The 21,696-nt window shown below is 45.0% G+C and overlaps 5 protein-coding genes across 9 annotated transcripts; 3 read left to right on the top strand and 2 right to left on the bottom strand.

Moving 5' to 3' along the window:
- The first annotated feature begins 1,573 nt into the window (after positions 1-1,573).
- kcng3 (potassium voltage-gated channel, subfamily G, member 3) lies at positions 1,574-3,921 on the top strand. Its single transcript, XM_086138805.1, has 2 exons — positions 1,574-2,373; positions 3,276-3,921. The coding sequence occupies exons 1-2, from the start codon at positions 1,742-1,744 to the stop codon at positions 3,919-3,921; spliced, it is 1,278 nt and encodes a 425-aa protein (XP_085994931.1). The 5' UTR covers positions 1,574-1,741.
- Positions 3,922-6,075: 2,154 nt separating this feature from the next.
- Positions 6,076-9,879, top strand: cox7a2l (cytochrome c oxidase subunit 7A2 like). Of its 4 annotated transcripts, none has more exons than XM_086099357.1 (4): positions 6,076-6,230; positions 7,472-7,606; positions 9,399-9,461; positions 9,595-9,879. In XM_086099357.1, the coding sequence occupies exons 1-4, from the start codon at positions 6,159-6,161 to the stop codon at positions 9,730-9,732; spliced, it is 408 nt and encodes a 135-aa protein (XP_085955483.1). In that variant the 5' UTR covers positions 6,076-6,158; the 3' UTR covers positions 9,733-9,879. The 4 variants fall into 4 exon arrangements, with proteins under 4 accessions (XP_085955483.1, XP_085955484.1, XP_085955482.1 ...); XM_086099358.1 differs by having other exon boundaries at positions 9,399-9,437; XM_086099356.1 differs by having other exon boundaries at positions 9,399-9,879.
- Positions 9,880-11,336: 1,457 nt separating this feature from the next.
- Positions 11,337-13,022, bottom strand: pigf (phosphatidylinositol glycan anchor biosynthesis, class F). Its single transcript, XM_086099347.1, has 5 exons — positions 12,674-13,022; positions 12,271-12,362; positions 12,082-12,198; positions 11,700-11,808; positions 11,337-11,611 (listed from the first exon to the last, which is right to left on the bottom strand). The coding sequence occupies exons 1-5, from the start codon at positions 12,899-12,901 to the stop codon at positions 11,498-11,500; spliced, it is 660 nt and encodes a 219-aa protein (XP_085955473.1). The 5' UTR covers positions 12,902-13,022; the 3' UTR covers positions 11,337-11,497.
- Positions 13,023-13,507: 485 nt separating this feature from the next.
- On the top strand, positions 13,508-16,024 carry cript (cysteine-rich PDZ-binding protein). Its single transcript, XM_086099348.1, has 5 exons — positions 13,508-13,668; positions 13,861-13,926; positions 14,323-14,377; positions 14,493-14,596; positions 15,607-16,024. Exons 1-5 carry the CDS (start codon positions 13,653-13,655, stop codon positions 15,669-15,671), a joined length of 306 nt encoding a protein of 101 aa, XP_085955474.1. The 5' UTR covers positions 13,508-13,652; the 3' UTR covers positions 15,672-16,024.
- A 1,275-nt stretch (positions 16,025-17,299) lies between these two features.
- Positions 17,300-21,055, bottom strand: gch2 (GTP cyclohydrolase 2). 2 transcript variants are annotated; one of them, XM_086137751.1, is made up of 6 exons: positions 20,548-21,055; positions 19,220-19,329; positions 19,062-19,117; positions 18,423-18,454; positions 17,969-18,053; positions 17,300-17,895 (listed from the first exon to the last, which is right to left on the bottom strand). In XM_086137751.1, exons 1-6 carry the CDS (start codon positions 20,975-20,977, stop codon positions 17,769-17,771), a joined length of 840 nt encoding a protein of 279 aa, XP_085993877.1. In that variant the 5' UTR covers positions 20,978-21,055; the 3' UTR covers positions 17,300-17,768. The 2 variants fall into 2 exon arrangements, with proteins under 2 accessions (XP_085993877.1, XP_085993876.1); XM_086137750.1 differs by having other exon boundaries at positions 17,969-18,454.
- Between the last annotated feature and the right edge of the window lie 641 nt (positions 21,056-21,696).

Consider the following 21,696-nt stretch of genomic DNA (forward strand, 5'->3'; position numbering starts at 1 on the left):
TAAACTACTCAAATAAAGACATGATAAAATGTAGCATAAAAGTTATATACATACTGAAACTAGTTTCAAAACAAACCGTTCTGTGAAGTGTGAAACCATATCAATGTTTCATCATCTTCTCATATACACAACAAATGTGTGGAAATCAGAAGTCATCACAAGAATAGCTTGTTGAACTGTTGTCCGTCCACCCAGCCATCCATTCTTTAATCCGCTTATCCTCACTAACCAGGAAATGCTTGCAATATCTGAACTTTATTGTTACATATGGCAGTTTGAAATTTTGGTACAGATTTCAGCAAGCATCACAGAAGCTGACATTACTTTTTACTTTTGCAGGCCTCATAAAATAATGTGCCAAGCCAGACCTTAACTTTACTTAGTAAAGTATCCTTTTTATTCATGAAATTTAAAGGAGGAAATGTTGCCAGAAATATACAGTAAATAACAATGTAAAGTGAAATTGTACTTCAGTACAGTAATTGAAGTAATGAAGTAAAAATATTTAGTTCCTATACTTGAGTAGGTGTTTAAGATGTACTTTATTTGAGCAATTATTTTTATAATGGCTATTGCCACTGCATTTGTGGAGGTGGCTGAAGTACTCATACTGAAAAAAAAAAGAACTAAGACGGTAAAAGCACAAGTGCTGATTTAACTCTGGTACCGAAATGTAGGTTAAAAAAAGTACTCGGGTCTTTTGAGTACAAAACTCAAATGACATGTCCTCCATGCCACACAGCTTTTAAGTCACTGACTCTGTCAAGGAGATGTCACATAGAATTGGGCTGAGAACTCCTATGAAGAAACCGTCTCTCTATGAAACTTTGAAAAGAAGAGATTCAGGACGAAATGGACACATTTGCACAACAAACACGTACTGGAAGTCCTGAACATCAAGACCAAGCCAAATCAAAGCTGCAGAAACAAGAAACGAATCTCAAATCTTCAATTTGGTCTCTTGGCAAAATAATTTTTGATAAAAATGTGTTGATAAAAAAGACAATTTTATGCTTTGTTGTAAGCTGTCCTAATTTTGAAACTGGAAGCTTGGTCGACACCGCAAGTAAATAACCTGATGTCAAAGAGAATGTCAGATTTGAACGCTCAAGGAGTGCAATCATCAGAGACGAGGAGACCCAGTGTATGTGCACATCTGTATAATACAGCCCCCCGGCACATGACAGAAGGAGCAGCAAAATGTCCATTGGAGTGATGCAAAAAAAAAAAACCCCACACATTACAAAGCTGTACAAAGCTGAGCTGTAATGGATTCTTGGCATTTTGCTCTATTATTGTTATGAGCGCAGTCAGAGACATAATTAAGATCGTATGTCAAGGCAACACAACGCACACATCCGCTATGATCTGTGCGAGACTTTTTCAGTGAAGGGATTGGCTGTCTCCGGCCCTGGGTGGAAAGAGATGGAGAGAGAGAGAGAGAGAGAGAGAGAGAGAGAGAGAGAGAGAGAGAGAGAGAGAGAGAGAGAGAGAGAGAGAGAGAGAGAGAGAGAGAGAGAGAGAGAGTCCTTTCTGGGGCTGCGGGAGAGGAGGGCAGAACAGTAGGGAGCCACATTGCCGATCGACCAACCGACTTGACTTCAACTGCACTCGGATCCCAACCACGCCCCGCGAGGGCAGGACAGGGCAGCATCCACACGCGGAGGTGTAGCCCGGCCGGCAGGTGTTCCAGCTTCCGCAATGGAAGCACCAAAGAGCCGCTGAAGGAGAGGAGGGAGCCATGAAGTTCGGGAAGAGCATCTGCGTGCTGAACGTCGGGGGCACCCGCTACGCCTTCACCCGCGACGTGATCCGGGATTTCCCCCTGAGGCGCGTCAGCCGCCTCCACGCGTGCGCCACCGAGAATGAGGTGCTGGAGCTGTGCGACGACTACGACCGCGAGCGCAACGAATTTTTCTTCGACCGCCACGCGCAGGCTTTCGTCTTCATCATGCTCTACGTGCGCTCCGGGAAATTGCGCTTCGTCCCCGGCGTGTGCGAGCTCTCCTTCTACACCGAGATGCTCTACTGGGGGCTGGAGAGCGCGCACTTGGACTCCTGCTGCCAGAAGCGCCTGGACGAGCGGCTGTCCGAGGTCGGGCTGTCCGACGGTGGGCTCTCCCAGGACGGGGACGGAGTGGAGGGGGCGACCCAGAGCCCGGTGGGAGAACCGGTGGCGGTGATGGAGCTCACCCGGCGCGCCAAGTGGCTGGAGGGGGCGCGCAGGGCGTTCGAGGAGCCCAACTCGTCGCTCGGGGCGCAGCTGCTGGCCACCGTGTCCGTCGTCTTTGTCATCGTGTCCATGGTGATGCTGTGCGCCAGTACACTGCCTGATTGGGACACGGCCAAGAGGAACACCGTGGAGGAGCACAGGTAATTTGGGAGCTATCCATTTGCAGCAGTTGATGACAAAACATTCAGACCAGTATTTCCCAACCCTGATTGAGCAGAGGCATATGAGAAAAATATTGTGGCATACCAACAATAACACAAATATTTTTAAAAAGTCTCAATTTAGTCACAGATTTACTGAGGTGAGCAAAATATACATCAGATACAATGCTGCCTAAATCTACTCATTCTTGTGGGGCTTTCTCACCCTGCAACAAGGAGGCGCTCTAGAGCAACCTCAGCAGCCCGAAGCCCCGCTCCACATGCTGCCCAACTCATGTTTCCATCTTTCTCCCTGTGAGGTGCACGCATTCATGACTGACAACGAGCAACTCTAAAGCGCCCATGTCAGCGGACTATCGGAAGGGAAGATTGAAAGCTAACTGCATGTCGCAATAGCGCTGAACAACCGCTGATGTGAATGAGGTTAAGTTCTTATATAGTGGGGAGTATATTCTATTTAGAAACAAACCTCTGAATTCACTTTATAGGGTCTTTCGTTTTAGTAAATGCCGGAATCCGGAGTCCCCTTGAAGTCTATGCTTGAGCCTTCATGAGATAACACATCGCCGTGTACTTTGCACTTGCTGGTGGATGGATTTTTCGGGTGAATCTGTAATGCAGTTTGGCCTAATTGTGTTTGCCTGTGTGCTTGCACTGGGCTTAATTTCCTTATAATTGCCTTTCTAATCAATGGAGTAGTTTAGCACTGGGGCCATCACCCTTCTCCCCCCTTGGCATACCCACCTTGACTCCTGCTATGCTCAAATGCCGGCAATTTTCACGTCCTTCATCTCAGCGGGATGTCGGTGCACGTAATTAGCCGGCAGAGTGATTCTGTCAATGCCGTCGAGGATAATGTGTCTCTCGTTTCCTGTTTACAGGATCGTGGAGGCCGTCTGCATCGGCTGGTTCACGGCCGAGTGCATCCTGCGCTTCCTTGTGGCGCGGGACAAGTGGGACTTCCTCCGCCGGCCGCTCAACATCATCGACGTGGTGGCCATTACGCCTTATTATGTCACCATGGCGATGGCCCGGGCAGGGATGCCCGGCGCCGGGCTCGGGGTGGCGGGCGTGTTCCTGCGTGTGCTGCGCATGATGCGAGTGTTCTGGCTCATGAAGCTGGCCCGCCACTTCTTAGGGCTGCAGACGCTGGGGCTGACGCTGCGCCGCTGCTACCGGGAGATGGTGATGCTGATGGTGTTTGTCTGCGTCGCCATGGCGATTTACAGTGCCCTGGCACAGCTACTGGAGCACGGCTTGGATTTGGGCGCACGCAACCAGGACTACGCGAGCATCCCCGCCGCCGCCTGGTGGGTCATCATCTCCATGACGACAGTGGGGTACGGGGACGTTTACCCTATCACCATCGGGGGGCGGGTCCTTGGGGGGATGTGCGTGGTGAGCGGCATCGTCCTCCTGGCGCTGCCCATCACGTTCATCTACCACAGTTTTGTGCAGTGCTACCACGAACTCAGACTACGCTCGGCCAGGTATGCTCGAAGCCTTTCGGTGGAAATACTACAGTGAACATTTTCCGGATGCCTTGCACAATAAAAATCAACCGAATGAAAGTTCACGGCATGCCCAGTTCCTCACGGGTAGATGCACGTTTGCAAATTACGCGTCCTGCATCACTGTAAAGAACACAACTTGTAGTTTGGGGCCTAAAACAGTCAATGAAGTTGGAGGTATATTAAATTTATGGCAAACATGTTAGTTAGTGGAACAAAGCAATCAAGCTGTTTTTACTTTTATCCGTAAATTGGGGTTTAAAAAAAGGGAGAACCATTCTGCAAGAAAAAGCCATCTTCCTAACAGCAAAGCTTAAAATATTTAGTTGACTTTCACAACTTTAAATGTCATCAAATTTTGAGTTCACCCAGCTTTTTTTTTTTTACAGTGATGGGATCGCTCCTCGCTCTACATGTGGACCGTGAGCACCCTTTGCACAATAGAAATAAAAAGAAAGACTAGAAGTAATCCACAAACCTCATGGCATGATTGGTCATGTTATGTGTAGATTTCACATTTTTCTTTTGAGATGCCTTAAGGTATAAAACAACAAAAACAAACAGAGCTTTTGATGGCAATCCAATAATTTATCTAGACTCAACAAAAAAAAAAACGCGCCGCTCAAGTTTCAGGTGCCTAAACTTGCCCGACTTCTAGCGTGTTAGAATTTCTAACCCTTCATTCTTGACGTGACAAGCTGAGATTCACCTCCTAATATTTATCTTTGACTCAAAAGCTGTACTGATCTCAAATCCGAAGCAATGCGATGTCACCATCCACGGGCAGCTGGTATCCATCGTGGTTTATCAACCTAGATTTCAAATGCAGGCTGGGCGGGACCTGCCACCATGCCCATGCGCTGAAAAACGTGCTTGACACATATATTCTGGCAATAGTCGCAATAACCCCCCCTCTTGCACGATAAATATCAACCCAGTGCCTACAGTTTCTGAAGAAGGGAAAATCTAGGTAAAGTCTTGTTTTCCAAAGGCCTCTTATAGCACGAGCGTGCCCCCTTGAAGCCTACAAATCATTATTTATTAAAGACCAGACAAATCCGTTAGTCCCTGCGGATGGTTGTTTACACTGCATTGCCATGGTTACGACATGTACAGGCCTGCGTGCGTGTGTGTACTGTGTGTGTGTGCGCTGTGGCCTTCAGCCATTCAGTTTGTCAGGGGCTGTGTATAAGGCTGACCTAGATGCATTTAGCATGTATAGAGGCGAGGATGAAGGGCGGACAACTCCGCGGCACCCTCATTTCAGGCACGCCAGTCACTGAGGCCGTTGATTAGTGTGTTTGCGTACAAATAGGGCACATACACACAACGTCGTTGCAACACAAGAGGGAGGGGGAAATGACCGACGAAGGTTATGACGTTCCATGAATCACGCCGGCTGCTTAATGAAGAGCCTCATCTGCTCCCAAACAAAACAATCCAACACCTCACACCCACACCGCAGTCTCCCGCCACCCCGTTGCCATCAATCAAAGATCAGGCTAGAGTTCATCTCTTTGGATTTAAGTGTAAATTTTTCATCTCTCCCCCCCATCAATATTCTTTTCGTCTCTCTGGTGTGCTTTTCAAGTAGCATAAATGTGACTAAAGAGTTTAATCAGTACTGTATTCTGGTTTTGACGGAGCAGTTAATAATCTCGCTACAAACACTTTTTTCATTTGTGATGTACTGAGTGGTTTTGGAAAAATAAAAGCAATTGTTGATCATTTTTCTGTGTAGTCCACTTCTTACAAATTACACCTTCAAGAGCTGAAATTGAAAGTAAGCAAATCAATGCAGCTGTCATTTTACACAAAGCTTTCTGGACTTAACATCCTTATCAACACTATAGAGCCTACATTGTTATATTTCTTCAATGAAATTCTATCAATATATTCCCATCAGTCTTCTTTTCATTTTGTAGCAATGTAGCACTCCAGGGTTCTGCACAATGATTAGTCGGTCAGGGCAAAACTTGCTACAGCCAACTTCAACTAGGAAAACAATCTCTTTGCACATATGAATACAACAGATTATTGTCATCTCCAGTGAGCATTTTGTATTTTAATGTGTTTGTCATAGATGGATAGATTTTCTTTTGCCAGCGACTCTCGGCCCTCCAATGAGAAAGGCGGGTTGGAGTCATCTGACCTTGACGTCACTTTCCCTCGACGCCCGAAGCAGGAAACTCTTTCCGCCGGTTCGTTCTGTTGTTACCAGCGTGTCCGTACGTCATTCTCCCACGAACAAAAATGTACTACAAATTCAGCGGTATCACACAGAAGCTTGCGGGGTCTTCTTCGTCGACGGCCTACGCCCCCCAGGTGAGTTCTAAAGTCGGCGCATGACTCAAAAGAAGGATGGTCACGGTTGGCGGTGACCTTCATGACGCCGTGCTCGCACGCGTCCTTGTCTGCGTAAAATGCAACTTTGTCGTCAATCGACGCTGTGTAATCTCTTAAAACTATGTATTTTTAAATTTCCATATACGATGAAGTAGCATAATCAGCTTCATGTTTAACCCCTTGATGATGTATTGCTGGCTCCTCCCCTTTCGGTTTTTAAAATGGGGTGCTGGGTTTATTGTAGCATAATTAATCTCAAAAATATTGTAAGCATTGTAAATTAACCTCTCCTCGGCAATTCTATCGTGACAATCACCCCATATTCAACCTTTCTCTTCCATTTTTTGTTTGTAAAGGTTATCTCTCACCAACTGGCTGTTGTGTAAGTTCAAATTCAATACCCGGCAGATGTGTCCTTGTCATATCTGACCTTTTGATAAAGCCCCCTCGCCAGGTTGTCTTGCCCATTATTAAATGTTAGGAGCGGTGCTCAATTTAGCGGTACCATTTTCCGTGTAAGTTGTGAATGTGCAAGTTTGGCCGGTCAAACTTTCGAGAGTTCTGGGAACCTTTTGGGGGTGGGTTCTACTGTAATGAACATATCAAATATTTCTGACTGTGGGCTAAATTATATTTTGCACATTCTATTTGAATGTGTTTTTTGTTGTCATATAACACAACAAACTGTTTAGTTACCCAGGAATAAAAGGTTAATAGGATTTGAGGTGGGAAACAAAGGATCCTGTTTCTGCAGGTTAGCTTGAGGTCTGCATGTCGTGATGAATGTGAAGTTGTTGCATCTTAGCACCTTCATTGTGGCGCCCTCGCACACGCTGTAATTATCACCTTTGCAAGCAGGTCATGTGATGACTTCGTTCTTTCAGGCACGTAAATGCTGGGGCTTGGCGAGAAACACTCTTGTACCATGTTGCCTAAATTCCATCGTAATGAGATGGATGCTCATATGTTTTTCTAGTTTCTTGCGATGAATAGAAAATTGATGTGGTGCTGGTCGCCCAGTTTATTTCATTTTATTTTTTGGTAAGTAAATGTCCACCTCATCAACCAAAATACCCACGCGCAATCTAATGATCTGAATGCGTGTAGCCGCTGTGGCTGTGTCGAGGTGCACTTAAGTGAGCTTGGTCCAAAAGTGGTTCCCTCGATATGAAGGTGCCATGTCGACATTGTGACTTATTGGTTGTCCATTCATTGTGCAGGGTTTGAGGCCGGTCGTCCCGACCGAATCATCAACCATGATCTTTGCCACACCCACCAAAGTTGTGTCAGAAGCAGGACCCGTGGTGGAGTACTTGGGGGCCAACAAAGTGCCCGACTTTCAGAGGATATTCCAGGTAATCGTGTTTTCAAAAAGCAACACATTTCATTTTCCCCTTCGATTTGGTCGTCACGAATCAATCACAAGCGCACCACCGGGGGGGAACGGAGCAATCAATAACACAAGAGTAATTAGAGTATTGATGTTTCACTCTAATTGCAGCAACTTTCTTCATTCAAGCCAAGAAACCTTTTGTTCTGTTTTTCCTCGTATGTTTTAGACGTCGGACAATATCCCCGTTCACCTGAAACGCGGCGTCCCTGACCGGCTGTTGTACCGCACCACCATGGCCCTGACTGTAGGGGGCGCTCTCTACTGCCTGGTGGCGCTCTACATCGCCGCTCAGCCCAGAAACAAGTGACCACCGTCACCCAACCTGATCCCCACGTGACACTTTTTCGCCATGTTTTCCACCCAGCGGCCCGGTTCGGTACGGTTTAGCATAGCACGATGACGTGCTTGCCGGAAACAACAACGGTGGCCGAGTTCTTGTCACTCAAAGACTGCCAAAAGTGGAATCGTACCAAAGTGGTGAACCGCACCGTTTGGTGGAAACAGGGTGTGTGACATGTTGCTGCTCAGCAGGTCAACCCAACAACGAGCCTCCTTTTTCCCATCGATGATAACTCTTGGAAATTTATGTCGCACAAACAAAACAAACAAAAGAAGATATTTAATTCAATAAATGTGATCGCAAATGACCGTATTGGGGTTATATCTTTTATTCTCTCTTATTGTCTCTCTCATATCGCTAAGTTAAAAACAAGCATTCAGCCATGATGTGTTTGTATTGATCTTCCGACGGGGTCACGTGACGCAGCTTTAAAACAACAGGTGGTCTCCACTGAATCAACTTAGCAGTTCAGTCCTCTGTAAATACCGCCCCCTCGGCTCACGTGTAGCAAATAAATGTCGCTTCTTATTTACTTTGTCATTTGCGCTACTGGTGAATAGGTTTGATTCAACGTCAGCAATAGAGTTAATATGGACAAAAGCAAGGCAGTTGGATCAATGCAAGTAAAACTAACGTCTGCCTGCAAACACTCATTTAGGTACACATGATCAAGACAACAAGAGCTGAATTGCAAGCAATTAAATGAAGAAATTCTAACCCATGGAGCAAAGTTTCCAGGCATTGAGTCAAGGCACATATTTTACATTAGGCACCTTTTACATATAGAAAACTAATCTCACGATACATCACCATACAAAAATGTCACAAAATTCCCCAGTGTGGGACAAATAAAGGATATCTTATCTTATTTTAAAAAGTGGATACACAAGTCGATTTTATACCCACTGCCATCCAGTGGAAGATAAATTAATTGTTCCCCCGTCACAATAAATCACTGGCATGTGGTTTGGAAACCACTGTAATTACTTTGAGATACCTGTAGATGGCGATGTTGCGTTGGATTTGTGATCACAGCTTTTATGTAAAAGATGAATAATTGGCAGCAAACCTGTCGCGTCGAGTATGATGAAGAAAAATGCCAACATGGACGTACAAAAGGTTTAGGCACGTCACACTTGAGCAGAGTATATATATGCGTGTGGTGGAAATAGAGTGAGAAAAGATGATGCGGTTCACAAGGTGAATGGTGAACACCATATAAAATAAAAGGCCACCCATGTTCAATTTCTTGAAAGTTTGACCTTATTTGCGCTTGGTCACTACACAAATAAAACAGTTGCACCAAGCAATGATTTGTCATCGGAAAAAAATATTTTGGGGCACCTGTTAAGTCAGGTCCCGCTTGTAAATAAAGGCCCCCCATTTCAAATTAAAATCTAACCTGTTTGTGCAGGCAGGAAGTCGAAAGCAAGACGCCACGTCAGAGCAGGAAGTGAGTGAGAAGGCGCCAAGCAAGGTTGCACTTCCCATTTGTTTTCTGATAAGTCTCACCCATCCTCCATTTCACAAAGATGTCATCTCACACTCCCTCCCCTCCGCTCATACTCCGTCTGTCTCGTCCCCTCCCCACTTCCCTTGTTTGCTTCCAGCGTGCACTCCCCATGCTTCATTCACAGTTGGAGTGTCGTGTTACCGCTAGGCAAACATTGTCATGCAATTCTCCCGCCGAGCGACAACAAAGGGAGACGGCCATTGTTACCACAAAACAAGACTCAAGTGGGCTCTGATGATGCAAGCGGGATAATTAAGATGATGGAGTGTCCTGGAAAGTGTACCTCTTGACCATTCAATTCAAAGAATATTGTGTTTAGAGTTTGTCTTTGAAGAAGACCCAGAAATGTGCAAAATTGCAGTAAAATGGCTTCAAAACAAAACGGCAGACTTCCTGTGTCTTTTCAGGCATAGTTTTTCGAGACTATTTTTGCAGGTCTACTCATAATAGACCTGACTACCAAATTTCATGTTGTTCAGCGAAACTGCCTTCGAGGGCTGGATTTTGAAAATTTGAACAGCCTTGGGAATGGCCAAAATAATTCAAAGTAAAATGAGTGACTTCCTGTGTCTTTTTGGGCACTACTGTATTTTGTGGGACTACTCTTGATCGACTTGACGACCAAATTTCATGTTGGTTAAGTGAAACTAGCTTCTGGGGCTGGATCTGGAAATGGCCATGATAACCCTAAAATTTCGGTTTCAAACCAAAATAGCAAACTTCCTTGCGTCTTTTTGAGCGTAATTTTTTTGTCACGCTTTTCATGGGATCTGCTAGAGAGGGACATGTCTGCCAAATTGAATGTTGCTAAGTAAAACTCAATTTGGTAGATTGGATTTTCCATCCATTCCTGGGTAAGGAGGCTAAAATGTTTCCGGACTTACTTTTGATACAGATGTATTAAGAGAAGAAAAATAAGGTCTGTGCAGAAATCAAGGCCACTCATTCTAGCCAGCCTTGACGCTGGAAACCGCAACGCTACGGGTTGACAAATCACCTCTGCTCGCCCCCAGAACATAATGAATAAATAACGTTCTCCCCACATGCAACGAGGCACCGGAGACGCCCGGCCACAAATCCATCAGCCAGGGTGCTAACACCTTTATAATATTATGTCGTCGCCCCCCCCCCCCCCCCCCCCATCTCACTCGCAACCCTAAAAATACACTTGATGGACAAAACGGCATGAGGTCAGATTAGAATTGGTGGACACAGCGAGAGATGGTAAAAATTGACTGATTGCTTTTGGCAGGGCCATTTTTATTTTCTTGTCTCCCTGTGTAGGAGGGTTCAAACATGGGACATAACAGACAGATGTGCCCAAGTGGAAGGAAAAATAATCCCATGAAAGGCCATCACTCAAATCTGTCAAAGTAGAGTTTCAAGCCATGGAGAGAGAGTTTCAAATGATGGCTTCAAAACCGCATTTGGATTTCAGGTCCTGGCTCGAATTTAATGTTGGGGTTTTAAAGTAAGGTCTCAAGTCTGTGTTAAGAGTTTGAAACGTTCCTAAAAATGAGAAGCCAACATGGGGCCCCAAGGAAAAGAGGAGAGATTAATGGCGATTTAAAAAAAGAACAACATTCATCACGGAACTTTCGGGCGCTACCAAGTTGCAAAAACGTGTGTGTGTGTGTGTGTCATTTCCCCTTATTCAATTACAGTTCATTTTACAAGTGCATAATCTTAGTGACTTTCGATTACAGCAAAGCCCACGGGTTCGATAGAAATCCAAAGTAAAAGCGTAATACAAAATATGCAATGTGAGGCGCAGGTATTGTTTTTGTCCACAAGGGTCAGCATCTTCTTTCTAGTAAGTCGTAAGTACTGTAGCATCTGTGACTCTGAAATTGCATGTCTGCAACTTTTTATTCTTGTAAAAATGACAATACAAAACAAGGTGGGTTGTATTACACTGGCATCGTCAATGTGTCAGGAATCCAAATAAATAGGAGAAATAAGTGATACAGCGGGTGCGTGTGGACAGTGAAGCTGGTCCATCATTTACACTTGTAAGTAAGCTGCTTACGATGATAGTGAATCCACGTTGGCGCCACCACCAGGCCCGATAGGTATCCAAACATGGCGCCCAGGCTGCAGGATATCGGCCAAACCTGAGGAAACCCCCCAGCAATGATAAGTTAGCAAGGAAGGGAGGACATTTAATTTGAGGTGTGACTGAATGAGGGGTGATGTGCTCACCTGCCAAGGCCTGTTCCAGTCTAAAGGTATTGGGAGGGCTCCCATCCACGCGCCCAACACCGTCAAGGCTACTGTGATCTGGAGGCAAGTATCCCAAACAGACATTGCTCTGCGAAGCAAAGTCAAGACATTTTAGTTGGTTAGTTTTGTTTTTTTCGAACAAACACATAAGTCCATATATGGTGAGGTCTTTACTGAACTCAATTAACTGTTCCCATTGAAATGAATCAAAACAGCTGATGTTGTGAAGTTTGCTGCCGCCACCTAGCGGCGGAATGCCTGAAGCTCACTTGGAGTAGATATATTTTTCTGGCCCCAAAAATAAAATAAAATAAAAATATTGGCCAAGCAACGCCTCGTTAACTAAAAAAAAACCTGTTACCCGTGACGACTAAAGACCCGGATCCAAGCCTGGACGTTTGGTCCGAGCACACAGAGACACCGAAGCGTGGTGAGCGAGGACAACAAGACGGCGAGAGAGAAGGTCTCCAAAGCCGAGCTGTGGAAGGTGACAGATGTGTCACGTAAGAAGAAATTTAAAATCAACTAGTTGTTTTCTTTTGCTACTCACTCGATGAGAGGAGCTCCGTAGAGAACCACCACGATGTGGAAAAACATGCAGGACAGAAAGAAGTAAAAACAGGAACGAAACAACCTGGACAGCTGGACAGAGGATGAAACATTATTATAAAATAGTTTTTTCATTGGATGTCAAGCAAACGAAAGCAAGGCTCTCGTTGGTCCAGCAATACATGGGGCGGAATTAGGGCTGCATTCGAGCGATCGGCCCCTAATTGGCTAATTCCAATGAATTACACCATGGCAAGAATATGCATTTAATTCTTGATCCTTTGTGTTTTGACGAAAGCATTCCACAAGGGGTATTCTGACTCCCCCCCGCCCCTAAAAACCCACACCACAAACACCCTATGTCTCCTTTAATATGCACTCTTGCTGCCCAGGTTTTCGCGAACCTTATATCCCAGCGTGTGCTTCCTGGTCGGCGGAGAAATGCCGAGCAGCCAGAAGACGGCGACGCTGACTGCGGCGACGGCCACAGACACCGAGTAGATCCATAGCAGGTGGGTGCCGTACACTGAGAAGCCCGGGACGAGCGCCGCGGGGACGACAGTGGCTATGAGCATCGAGGCGGCGATGATGGCGTGGGTGCTCGCCATTGCTCGGATCTCGTGGTCCCACATGGCACTTGACGACACAAAAGTATTTTTAAGATCTTAAAATTGATACCAAAGGAAGGTTAGCAAAGGGGAAACGTCCGTCGATTATTCTGCATCTCTTCCGTAAATATGGAGTTCAGCGTTCTTCCGCAAGCCAATCACAGTTCAGAATTTTGCGAAGTTTGACCAATGAATAGGCGTCAACAAGACGCATAAGGTTAGGTCCACCGCTGTCTATCTATGTTTGGTCTTCCCACTGTCCAACTGATCTAGTTAAAAATTAATATCATGTTAAAATAATTTTAGACTATAATTCTAATACTCACGAAATAAAAGTCCATTGATAACCGATATCAGATGCTTTCGGCGAGTATAAATGGACACGGTTGTCAGCCAATCACATTTCGTAATCCTGCGACATTGACCAATCAAGTGTACCTTGTATTATTACATACGAACCGGTAATTTAGGATCATACCTGCTGAATATTAACGAAAATAACTATTGAATTAACTACGAAAGCTATGAAGTACAAGATGCTTTTAAAATAGAATCAACTGCTTCCGTATTTAGAATCTAACGACACAGCTGGCAGCCAATCACGTTTCAAAAGCTCGCGATATTTGACCGATCCGATGAGTGATGTCATCCATAACCGGACGTTTACAAACATAGCAGTACCAGCTAGCTAGCTCGTAAAACAGTAGGCATTCTGCGAGCTAGTGTTTTTTCTTCAATCACTTGAAACAAACACCGCCACAAATAAGAAGAAAATATGGTCTGTGAAAAGTGTAAGTTTGCAGTAAACGACTTCCTGGCTTCAAATGTGAGCGAAATGTTAGTTTTCCTGAACGACGTACCATTCTCGTAAACTAACAAAGCTAACATGTCTGCTCGCTCAAAATGTCGCCTTTTTACGTACTAAAACCAGAATGTAACTTTATGTCACCTCAGTGCGTGTGACTTGTGTGTATTTGTCTCAGGCGAGAAGAAGCTTGGTAGAGTCATCACTCCGGACACTTGGAAGGACGGAGCACGGAATACGATAGGTAAGGTGGCGGTTACAGATTCACGTAACGTGTCTGGGGATTTTCAATAATCTAATTTTGGAAATCCGAATGTTTGTTTGTTTAATTTTGTTTTCAAACTGGAGACACCATATGAACAGGACTAATTTTGTGTGGAAAAAGTAAGCACTGAAGCTGAGTCTACAGCATGCCACCCGTCATCCAAATCCTTCATATGTGTCCAACTAAAACAAAAGCATTTCGGAACGTTTAGTCAGGCAATAGCCTTGTCTTATAGATAAATTGTTGTGTCACCATATTGTGGTATCTACAGCCATTTACAATAATCTTTAGGTGGCTGGCAAATACAAGTGCATTACCGCGGATAACAGACATTCACTGGAATGTGCTGTGAAAAGTTTTCTTTCTTCGTTCCAGAGAGTGGGGGTCGCAAGCGCAATGAAAATAAGCTGCTGACGTCAAAGAAGGCCAGGTGAGCTTGAAGTCACCCATGCTGTATTTTTAGGAACAGGGAGCCATGTAATGATCGCGGTCACCTGTTCAGGGACTCGCACACAGATTTGTAAGCCTCCACAACCCTTTTTCAGGTTCGACCCGTACAGCAAGACGGGCTTTGCAACGTGTCGCATCTGCAAGAGCTCCGTCCATCAGTCAGGCTCGCACTACTGCCAAGGCTGCGCTTACAAGAAAGGTTGGTACTATACGTCACACCACCGCTCTGTGCAAGTTTTTATGGACTTCAGGAGAATGGGTTTTGGTCTTAATCCTTCACGCAGGCTCTCTTTGACATTTTCCACCCACAATATTCACAATTTTCACCTCATAAAAAATTAGAATGTTAACAGTAGAAATTGGCATATTATAAGAATAAGAAAACCTTTATTCGTCTCACGATGGAGAAATTAATTGCCCTTGATTCATTGAGCTGATTGCACATTAGTAATGTTTTGAAACAAAGCATATATATTTTATTTGTCATGGAACTTTTCAAGACGCTGCAGCATCATAAAATAAAATGCCGTTCAATAAAAAAAAGCCAACAAATGAATAAAAATGCAGTTTCAAAAATTGGCAAAAGGTGAAGAAGTCACTGGGAAGCACGATTATAAATATGAAATATGATGGACCTTTTCCTCCAAAAATGATTATATACAAGGGAAGAGTCCGCACCGGTACGAACAGTGAGTCTGGTGCAAATTTGCAGCATGGTTGTAAGACCATAGTAAGGGGTGTTTTTTTTAATAGATCTTACAGTAAGGACGAGCGTTTTTTCTTACAAATGATTCAACGTTACTGAATTTATGTTATCCTCTGCACCGTCATTTATCTTGGACGCAACAGCATAAACAGAGCATCTGTAGAGACTTGCCTTATGGCCATAAGACCGTGTTGTTTTTCTTATCTGTTTGTGTTTTTGGTCATATGTTTCAAAAGTGAATAGTTTCACTGTCTTTTTTTGTTGTTTTTGTTGGATAGGATTCATCATACTTAAAATTCATTTTCCTGACAAACGACGCAGCTTCCAGAATGAAAATGCAAGAGCCTTGAATTTCACATATTTACAATGTCATTTTGTATATGGACAGAAAAGAATCGCATGTTGAACGTGCACAAAAGGCATTTTACGAAACAACGCAAATAGGGTGTTTCATTTTTAGTGTTTGCGCCTGCCTCTCATGCTCCAATCCTTCATCCCCTCAGGAATCTGCGCCATGTGCGGGAAGAAGGTTCTCGACACCACCAACTACAAACAGACGTCGGTGTGACCCCGCTGTATGCCATAATGTTTATCACATGTTGACCGCAAGGTCCCCCGAAGCCACACTTTAATTCTATATTCAAACATAGAGTGCAAGACTGTCATAATACAGTCATCTGTTAATGAGTTTTCAAGCGTATCTCCCGAATTACATTTTGTTGTCGTTGAGCCGTGAATATTTGTTGTTTTATTTTGTTGCCTTTTATGAATTTGTTGGTGTGTATATATGATGTGATTTACATTTTGGAGTAAAATCTTTAGTCTTAAAAAAATGGCAAACTCAGTTCACTTATTAAAAGAAAAAAAATGCACCATTCAATGAGCAAATAAGTGTTTAAATAAATACAAATGGCCAATTTACCCTTTCATGCACCCTGTAACGTGATAAGATGATATACTGTAGTAACCGCTGTCCCTGATAGGCTTAAATGAACATTTTTTTAATCCATTAATTCAAAATGCCACTTACCAATTCAAATGGAAGATTTACTCTACATCAAGACACCCAAGTGGGACACAATTATGAAGTGGATTGAAAATAATAGAATAGAAACTTTTTTTATATATAAAGAAAAAAACTGAAAGGTTTGTGATGCAAAATGTGTCCCTAACTGTTTTGCAAACCTAGAAACTGAAATCTTTGCCCATTCTTCCTTGCAAAAATGGCTCCAGCTCAACGGGTTGATGAGATGGAGAGTGTTTGTGAGGAGCAGTTTGCAGGTTTTTCCACAGATTATATCTGGACTTTGACTTGGCCCTTCTTGGATGTGTTTGGTTTTGAACCTTTCCGTAGTCGTCTTTCCTTGATTCTCAAGTTTGATTTTTTTACAGTCTCCAATGGGATTTCTTCTCAAACGGCTCTGTATTGGGCCCCGTCCATCTTCGGATCCACTCCAGCAATCTTCCCTGTCCCTGCAGAAGAAAAGCAGTCCCACACGATGGCAGTACCAACACCAGGTTTGACAGTGGGGCTGCTGTTTTCACAGGGTGATGTGCAGTGTTAGGGTGACGCCAAACCGAACAGCTTGCATTCAGCAAAAAAGTTCGTTTTTGGTCTCATCTGTCTTTGCGAAAGGGCTTTGTTCTTGCCAGGCTTCCGTAAAGATCAGATCTGCCCAGAATTTAAAGAAAAAAGTGTAAAATATTGTATGAATTTCATTCCACTTCATGATTGTGTCATATTTAGTGTTGAATTTTCTCACACACACACAAAAATCTAATTTTATCTTTGTTTAAAGCCAGAAATGTGGCAACAGGGGCGGCCCGGTAGTCCAGTGGTTAGCACGTCGGCTTCACAGTGCAGAGGTACCGGGTTCGATTCCAGCTCCGGCCTCCCTGTGTGGAGTTTGCATGTTCTCCCCGGGCCTGCGTGGGTTTTCTCCGGGTGCTCCGGTTTCCTCCCACATTCCAAAAACATGCATGGACGCTCTAAATTGTCCCTAGGTGTGAGTGTGGGCGTGGATGGTTGTTCGTCTCTGTGTGCCCTGCGATTGGCTGGCAACTGATTCAGGGTGTCCCCCGCCTACTGCCCGAAGACGGCTGGGATAGGCTCCAGCACCCCCCGCGACCCTAGTGCGGATCGGAAAATGGATGGATGGATGTGGCAACAGGTCAAAGAAGGCCGGTGCATTCTGGTCATTTTAGTTTTTTTTTTATTCGGGTAAATGATAATCAAACTACATGCTACAGATGACAAAAAAGAAAAACTCGTCCACTTTCTTCCTCCTCGCGCAGAAATAACAAATGTTTTACATGACAAAGACATGGATTATTACAAAAGGAATTACAATTCTATAATAATGATTAAGTGAGAAAGGGTTTATAACAGACAGCATCACTTGGCACCACCGCCAATGAAATTCCCATCTGGGTAGTACAAGTAAAAAATTAAAAAAAAATTCACTAATGATAATGATTACATAGACTTATTTGAATGTACTTACATAGTTGTATACTGAACAGAAATATAAAATATTTCGGTGGAGAGAAAAAAAAGGCACTTGGAATCACAGTGACTTTACAAATCATCAAAGCTGCGGCATTGAAATTCTTCAATCTGTGGTGTGTGTTTCTTGTACGTTTATGGATCCGCCTTGACGTCCTCTCAGTTCTGGGTGAGGGACAGGAACTCCTCCCGGGTTTTGGGGTCATCTCGGTAGACCCCCAACATGGAGCTGGTAACCGTGCGGCTGTTCATCTTCTGCACGCCGCGCATCACCATGCACATGTGCCTGCGCGCAAAAGGAGGCGGCTATTAAAAGATGGCGTATGCGTATATATGCATGTCCGTGCGGGCCGACTTACGCCGCCTCAATCACCACGGCGACGCCTCTGGGTTTCAGGGCCTCGGATAACCCGACGGCAATCTGCTTGGTTAGACGCTCTTGAACTGAGCAGGAAAAAAAAGACAATACAAGCCTAATGTTGACAAATGAACACTGGATCCATGAGGTGACATCGCAGGGCACAGCCGTGGGGGGTGGTGGGGTGACGTCCAAATGCCCAGGTAACAGCCATCCGCTCGCCCTATGTCGAGACTGATGCGCGACGGGGAAGGAGAAGAGCCGCTTTGATTGGCCATGAAGTCGGCTGTGACCACTCTCACAGCGGCACGACCCTCCCTCTCGCCTATCGGCCAACCTTTGCTCATCTGCAAATTTACCAACGCCGCGTCTAATCCGCAGTTCTGCCGCGCAAGAAAAATAGAGCCCGTATAAAAGGGGCTTGCGGGACATGATGGTACGGTATTGCGTCTCACCTTGAAGCCTTCGACTGTAGATCTCCACAATCCTGCAAAGAGAAGAACGTTTTAGCTCACCACAAAGGCAATCATTTCACTTCCAACGACCTCCCTCGCAAATGGTTGGTCTTCCGTCGTTTCGCTCAGATTGTTGTCCTTTTGTGTGGTGTGACTTTTTTCCCGTTATTCAGTCTGTTTTTTTTCCCAGGCCAGGCTTTCTTTCTGTTCTTCTTGTCATGGAAAATTGAAAATTGATTTTGGTGTGTTTTTGTATTTTTAATAGTGAATGCACAAGAAGTGGCTCCAGTCTGTCCGCTGAAGAATAGCAAGAGGTGGAGGTGTGAGTGGGCTTTTCATCTTGCCTTATTCGTCCCTTTTTTTGCCGTTTGTTCATGCTTTCCTTTTTTTGCCAAATGCTTTTTCAACAACTGGCTAAAGGCAGCCATTTGGATGCCGGAGCCTCCACCCCGGCCAAGCTTCCGGGCACCGGAGCCCGTTCCAATTCGGCTGTGATGACAAGCGCTGGTTCCCACGGGGAACATTCGCAGGGGAGTTTAGAATTGAGACACAGGTCAATGCGGTGAAATAACAGAAGGACGCGCTGGACCAAGACTAACGCGGCAACCGCATAAACCACAATGTGTGTGTTTTAATCACCTCGCCAGCTTGCTCAGCCCCACCACTTTCTTGTTGGGAATATATCCGATGTGGACCTACGCAAACAAAGGCGGGGGGAATCAGCTGACTTACAAAGCGGAACCGAACAAACACAAGGGAGCGCTTGGCGTTGTCGTCTGAGTCCCGAGGGAACTCACTTTGCCAACAAAGGGCACCAGATGATGCTCGCACAAGGAGAACATGTCGATGTCCTTCACGATCACCATCTCGTCGTGGCCCTCGTCGAATATGGCGTCGTTCAGTACATCTGGTGAGACATCAAGATAGTATTACTTTTTTTTTGTAGTTACAACTCAGTCCAATTTAATCCTAACCTGTACGAATCTTTCAACTCGATGGTGGGCTGCACATTTTGTACCGATTCCAATGCCATTATTGATCAGATTCCCTATCGATTCTCCTCGCCTGAGGGGCGGGGGGAATGAAATAATCGAAATGATATGAAATTTGGTAGCTGGGCCTTCAGTTGCAAGTATCACCACGAGGGATGAGCATTGGTAAGAATTTATAAATTGTAATTGAACAGTTGGGTTGATCGGTCATGCCTGGGGAGTGAGGCAAAAAAGGTGACGTAGTAGAAAGGCGTCTCGGATGTGGAGAGGAATTGCTCAGGCAAATTCAGGTTGACTGGTTAGCGCGTTGACCTCACAGTGTAGATGTGTGCGGTTCGATTTCGGCTCCGGCCTTCCTGTGCGGAGTTTGCATGTTCTCGCCGTGCACGCGGGATGTTTCTCCGGTTGCCTCCCACATTCCCAAAAAGATGTATGGCAGGTTAATAGAACACACGAAATTGTCCCTCGGTTTGATTACACGCATGGATGGTTGTTTGTCGATCCACACCCGCCACCCCCATGGGAATAAATAGATTACAAGATGGCAGCCGTCGCCATGTCGTTTCATTTGACGAGAAATAGTGACACGTGATTGACATTTAATTGGAAATAATGCAATACATTGGGCTCAAGTGTTCGATAATGCAATACAATTACTTTTAAATTGCAAGTATTTAAAATTAGTTCCGTTTTAGTTTAATATGGCTGGGCCACAAGGCAATGCTCTTCATCTTACATGGTGAGAAAAGGGCAGAATTATTTCGTTTAAATAGTACGTTAGGATTCGTGTCAAATATTGCATGGTTGATCGTGAGTGGGAAACAGTGGAATATGATGCAAATACAGAAAGTACACTATTGTGCATCTTAGATGCGAAATAGTGCATGCACTTTTCTGAAGCTCCACTGTGAAATAGTCCAATGTAGCGAGAACCAATGCAACGTAAAAAAAAAAAAAAAGTTGCAATATGATTGTTTTTCTATGTGGAAATAATGCATTAGGAACTCATATTGAGACGAGATGTTAAATAATGCGATGGCATCTGATGAATTCGAATGCGAGGGAAGGACGCAAGGTTAATTTGAGAGGCTGTTGAATTTGAGAGATGCTCTCAAGGCCAAAAGCGTCCTTACCGTCCACGGTCTCGTGGTAGCCCTTGGTGAAGAACTGCATGGCTTTGGCGGCGCGCAGCGGCGTGCGGAGCAGGCCGTGGCGGTCGACGTCCTCGCCGAGCTCTCGCAAGATGCTGGCGTAGGCGGCCTCCATGGAGGGCAGCCGGCACTGGTCCTCCTCCTCCTTGCGGGAGCCCTCTTGGAGGTTGCTGTGGGCCGCTTTCTTGACGCTCAGCTCGGGGAAAGCGTTGCTTCTTTGGAACTGCTCCGCGGCGACGTCGCTCGCCTTCCCGTTGCAGTGGCCGTTCATGATGATGCTGATGCTGCCGCCAATGATGGAGCGTTGCCTGGCCTGTCTGGTATCGTCCTTCCACGTCCTACAGGTTCTCGCTTTTAAAGCAGGCAATTCCTCGCGCGCATCATCATCGTCATCATCCAACCCGAACCGCATTGGTCATGTCGCTCGTCTTGCTCCCATCGCCTTCCCCATCACTTGACACGGGTGTATGATCGTCATCGATCCGCATCAATTCGTCTTGCCTCCATTTCCCCAGCAGCGCGCGCAAAAGCACAAGACTTCACGCGGAAACGTGGGTATCTATTTTTTTCCCCATGTATACTTTTCATATAGTCAAAATACAACACAGAGTGCTTTGCACTGACAAAAGAGCAAGAAATTTCACGTCATCACGTTTTAGGGTGAAGCAGCCATTTTAGGCTGGTTCGGGCCATTCTTCAAGCAGGAATTTGACCTAAGGATTTTGTCTGTTTTCAACCCAATTTAAACCAGGACGCCGGTGGGCAACATAACATTGTCTCGACATGTCTATCATGAGCAGACTCAGAAAATTGTTGCATGAGACCATGCCCGAAAAGAACCCCCCCCCCCCCTACACACACGCACGCACACACACAAATTTTGGATTTTTTGATGCTTAACTATTTGATCTTGTTTGTCTTCTTCCATTCGCTCTTGGATCCACTGCTGCCTCTACCTTTGCTACACCATAACAGTCCGCTTCTCAACAGTAATTATTGTTCGTTTTTTTTTTTTCCCCCCCAGAAAGGAAAACTAACTGCACCAGTAACCGAATCAGCTTGAAAAAGGTTGGTGAGCAGAACATTAATCCCTCTCGTGCGTGATATTGTATTTTTTCGTTGTTTGTGATG

The sequence above is a fragment of the Hippocampus guttulatus genome, chromosome 19 (assembly GCF_054856545.1).
Source record: "Hippocampus guttulatus isolate MCC_2025c chromosome 19, RoL_Hgut_1.0, whole genome shotgun sequence".
Classification (NCBI taxonomy): Eukaryota; Metazoa; Chordata; class Actinopteri; order Syngnathiformes; family Syngnathidae; genus Hippocampus; species Hippocampus guttulatus.